General features: G+C 37.9%; 1 protein-coding gene across 1 annotated transcript; it reads right to left on the bottom strand.

Moving 5' to 3' along the window:
* Positions 1 to 800: 800 nt before the first annotated feature.
* Positions 801 to 3,491, bottom strand: LOC108978003. The gene is made up of 6 exons (XM_018948034.1): positions 3,353 to 3,491; positions 3,020 to 3,297; positions 2,784 to 2,952; positions 2,417 to 2,719; positions 2,125 to 2,341; positions 801 to 1,084 (listed from the first exon to the last, which is right to left on the bottom strand). The coding sequence occupies exons 1-6, from the start codon at positions 3,458 to 3,460 to the stop codon at positions 903 to 905; spliced, it is 1,257 nt and encodes a 418-aa protein (XP_018803579.1). The 5' UTR covers positions 3,461 to 3,491; the 3' UTR covers positions 801 to 902.
* Between the last annotated feature and the right edge of the window lie 1,123 nt (positions 3,492 to 4,614).

The raw sequence follows: 4,614 nt of genomic DNA, 5'->3' as shown, positions 1-4,614 counted from the left end.
CTTGTTACAGCAAAGACCCGCACTTGCATCTGTGCAGCAAGAAAAGCATGTCAACAAACACAAGAAAGGTTCSACGTCGAGAAGTTGCAAATGCAACAGCAGCCTAACGATTTTCTACTCGACTTACTCCCTGAGAGCAGTCATCAGCAACTCGGCATAAGAGAACTACCCAACCATTGGTTTTCGGAAATGGCAAAAGAACAGCTGGTACGATGAAGAGTGGCAGTGTAGAGAAAAAAAACTGCCAACAGCACAACGTTATAGTAGACCACAGTMCCCGCCGGGGGAAGGCAGAGGAAGAGGAAGAAAGTAGAGTACTCCATTGGAAATACCAGGCGGAAAAGGTCCTAGCTACACTTGATATCTCCAATTGGCGCCAAACAGCGTTTCGACTATATTTCCTGATTCGCCGGAGGTATGAGATCCGTGAGTGAATATAATGTCATCTACAGTACAGTCCACCAATCGGATTTGCCAGCGAACCGGGCGATGATTGTCCCAGCGGGAAAGGGATTGCCAAGCATCAATACCTTGGACGCCCACTAAAATAGTCACAGGATTTTACTAGGCGAAAACGCCCCTTTCCATTATCATAATGTGGTACATCGAATTATACTTCGCCAACGCCATKAAGGAATTGGTCGAATTGGGCTATGGACTGCTGACATATCCATTGTATTCTGTCTGTTTCAAAATATGAAAATGATGGACRTCAAATTTTTGTTTTTCTTTGTAGGCTAAGTACTTATTTAAAATTAAATAACTTCACAAATTTATTATTTCTCCAAATTATCCTTAATAATACATCTTTGTCGTAATCAACTAATAAGCTCATGATTTTATAGCAGGATTGGTTTTTAGTAAACTATTTTTTTTACAAATATTAGTATTTTTTATATTTATTACATTTCAAAATAGCCATTATATAGAAATCTTGACAGTAGCACTCGTAACTCATCCAGAAGTTTTGGGTCTTCCAATTCTTTTCTTAGTACTTCCGCATTTTCGAGCACCTCCGCAATATCCTTATTCTCATCGGCCAATATATAGTTGAATAATAGGAAACAGAGGAGTAAAAAAAGTCCTGTTTATGAAAAATGTATGTAAATGTTTTAATTCTCAATGTCATTAACAGTTTTACACAATTTAAACATGAAATTGTAGTCTGTCATGTACGACAGCGAAAGCAGCCTATTTTCCACGTAAACCTTTAGCGCATTCAGAATCTGCTCCGCGTTTCGTCAGGTATCCGAAGATGCTGCCCTAGTAATCGCAAGCTTACACCCATTAGACCGCTTAGCCAGAGAGCTCACATACCCYTCAAACGAGAAAGTAACAACCAGAACACAAAAAGAGAAGCCACAGCAAATATGGTGAAGCGCTGGCAAAAACGATGTGAAGACAAACGAAGTGGTCGCTGGACATTCCGGCTAATTCCCAATATTAAACTATGGCTAAAAAGATCTCAYGATGAAGTAGATGTTCACCTAATCCAAATTCTCACTGAACACGGATGTTTCAAATCATATTTGAAGCGATTAAAACACGAATACAACGACATGCATTATACATGCGTGCAAATATTGCGGARACGAGATCATCGAGTATGTGAAGCACACAGTGTTCCATTGTGCGAAATATGAGGAAGTGCCTTTCTTCCTTTTAAAAAAAAAGGCATTCGCGATAGACCCAACACCAGAAAATCTAGTGTTTCAATTGRTGGAATCACTAGATAAGAGAAAGCCGTGTGCGAAGTGGCAGCCAAAATAATCAAACACCAAAGAGCTATAGAGCAACAACGTAGAAGGCTACTTCAAAATGCAATACAACTTAGACTCGACACACAAACCATGACTAAAGCAGACAAGAAAGGTTGGATGACAATTACAGTGCAAGCGGGGCTATGAGAAAAACCGAGATAAGGCCAAGTAAGCTTGTTWCTGAATGCRTTAAAAGTGGGAWGTTTAGTTCGGATTAAAGTTCATGGGGTTTAAGCTGTCGATCCCCATTTCGATATACTATATGTATGTAGAACCAACTACACACTTTAGGAAAAATAAAGTTATCGGAATCAAAAACGTGATCTTGAAACCTTACGAATTTGTAGTATAATCCTTGACTTACCCCAATATCTATGTTTTGYCAATTCCTGGCGAATTTCTATATGTGTAGGAATGTGACCTTTGTATTCCGTTTTGCGCAGTGTCTCTTGAAAATTCGTGATATAGAAATAGAGTAGCTCGTCATAGTGATCACGACGCATTTCTGGGCCAAACATCATTATGAACGCATAATGAAGATCAATCGCCGGCGAACCGAATATGCTGATTTGATAGTCAAGCTACACACAGAAAAGGGTAAGGAGCAGAAATCAGTAATTCTTTTATTAAGTTATATAGTAAACTGCTTTGCTTACCAGCATAACATCAGTCAGTGTGTCCTCATTTTTCTTTATCATTATGTTTTTCAAATGAAAGTCCCCATGGTTGACCACAAAGATGCCATCGCGTTTACCACTGCCGGCTTCGTTAAACATATCGATCGACTTTTCGCATAGTAAGTGTTCGACGGATGCGATGTATGGCACATATTGTTTCAAATCACCGCTTTCGCTTAGGATCTCCTTCAGAAATCTAATACCATATTTAACATGTGGAAATGTAGTGGGGTCGGCAGAGTTCATTGAGCCCTTATCTAAAGTCATTATGATATTGTCCTCCTAAAAAAAACGTACAAGTCCATTGAAAGAAGTTCTAGTTTCAAAATATGTTTGTTTTGCTCACCTCTTCCTTGCACAATTTGTAGCTGATGGCATGCAATTTTGCCAGTTTGAGAAGAGTAATTTTCATTTCCTCCAAATTGGGATGACGGTACCCTATTGTGGTGTAGCCTTTGAGTGCTAAATCTTCAAAAACCACATATGACGGTGTGGTGGTGCTGGAGGCGATGAGCCTTTTCCAAAAAACATTTAAAAATTTACCTTCATTGTCGATCTGTTGTTTAGCTTTGGTTTACTCACTTTGGTCCCAAAATGGTGTTGTCGCCATATTGTCTTAGCACCTTTTCGATCATCGGCAGCACTTTWGTATACATGGTTATTTCCGTATCAAAATAACTATAATTTTTCGTCACTTCTTTCTTGTTTCCCTCCATGAATGGTTCRACYTTTAATATGAACGATGAAACCTTCTCTTGTGTTGGCTGCGACGGCAATCTATAGGTGACTTTGGCTCGAAACAAAATGCTTGCGTAGTTATCATTTYTCAATGTGCCTGGTTTCAGCTCTAAATTGGTGATCTAAAAATTGAAGTTTTATTTCAAAAAGTTGTGAATTTGTAATACGGACACACACCTTCGCGTTTTCAGTTTCGATGTTTTTCAGAACGTTTTGGAAAAATGCATCGTTCAGCCATTCCGGGATAATGAAATCACCTTCGCTGCGCTTCTCGTTATTTGTCATTGCAATGCTGCCCTCAAATTGAAAATGTTTATCTTCCGTATTTCGTGGGGCTTCAATTGTAGAAGTCAAACAATGAAGCTCGCGCCACTTTTGTACCTACTGATCACTTCAAATACTTCAGATTTTACAATTCGTTATCTAAATTTATTAGTTATTTTTGCAATGCCTTATCGCCTTATTGCATTCATAAGAGTTGTGGTGCTGGATGTTGAAGGGAAAACGAAGCTCTTCAGAGGTAAAAATAGTTTTAATTAACTCATAATGCACAATAAGTTTTACAGATASCTCCTCGTATTCAATTTCATTGAGGCAGCTAAATTAGAAAGCTRTTATAGACTAACTAAATGGTTAACTATCTTATCATTTAATAGCAATAAATACAAACATAACATGAGCTTGATACTAAAATAAATCGTTTTAATCAATCTACTCTCTTTTACGTAGCGACCGCATTTATAGARAGGAGATTTAGAAATGGTATTAATATTGATGTGAAAGCTTGGTGAAGCTCAACAAATGGTCGCTAAACCAGGATTGACGCCTCGAAAGGTTTGCTGAGTATTTGGTGGGATTTTAAAGGAATTATTCACTATGTGCTGCTCCAGCCTGGTCAAACCATTGATTCTACATTTTACTGTGAACAACTGATGAGATTGAAGCAAGTAATTGAAAATAAGTTGTCGACCAAAATGGTACATATCTGGTTCATTAAAGTTCATTATAAATATAAGAAAAAAATAAGTTGAAGTTTGATTAGAAATGCGAAAAGACTTTTTTGACTACCCTCTATAAATAAATATATAAATGATCAACGCGACAAAATTGAGTCGATTTAGCCATGTTCGTCTGTCCTTCTGTATATTCGCAAACAAGCCGCTCAGTTTTGAGGCATTGATCCGAAATTTTACACACGTTCTTTTCTCGCCAAGAAACTTTTCATCTTTCGGAACCGACGATATCGGACCACTATAGCATGTAGCTGCATTGATGAGTGCTATGTGGAGCTATTTTAAAAACGGAGTATAAGTTTAATTGACGAATTTTGCTAAAATCGTTGCGATATGTTCGGAAGAGTAATGAAAAGGSAGTTAAAAAGTTAAAAACCAATTTTTCATTCGTGATTACTGCGACCATGTTATAATCGAAGTAGAGCT

This window comes from Bactrocera latifrons, unplaced genomic scaffold, assembly GCF_001853355.1.
Source record: "Bactrocera latifrons isolate USDA-ARS-PBARC rearing strain unplaced genomic scaffold, ASM185335v1 scaffold_99, whole genome shotgun sequence".
Lineage (NCBI taxonomy): Eukaryota > Metazoa > Arthropoda > Insecta > Diptera > Tephritidae > Bactrocera > Bactrocera latifrons.
The sequence above is the reverse complement of the archived record's forward strand: the minus strand, read 5'-3'. Positions and strand labels throughout refer to the sequence as shown.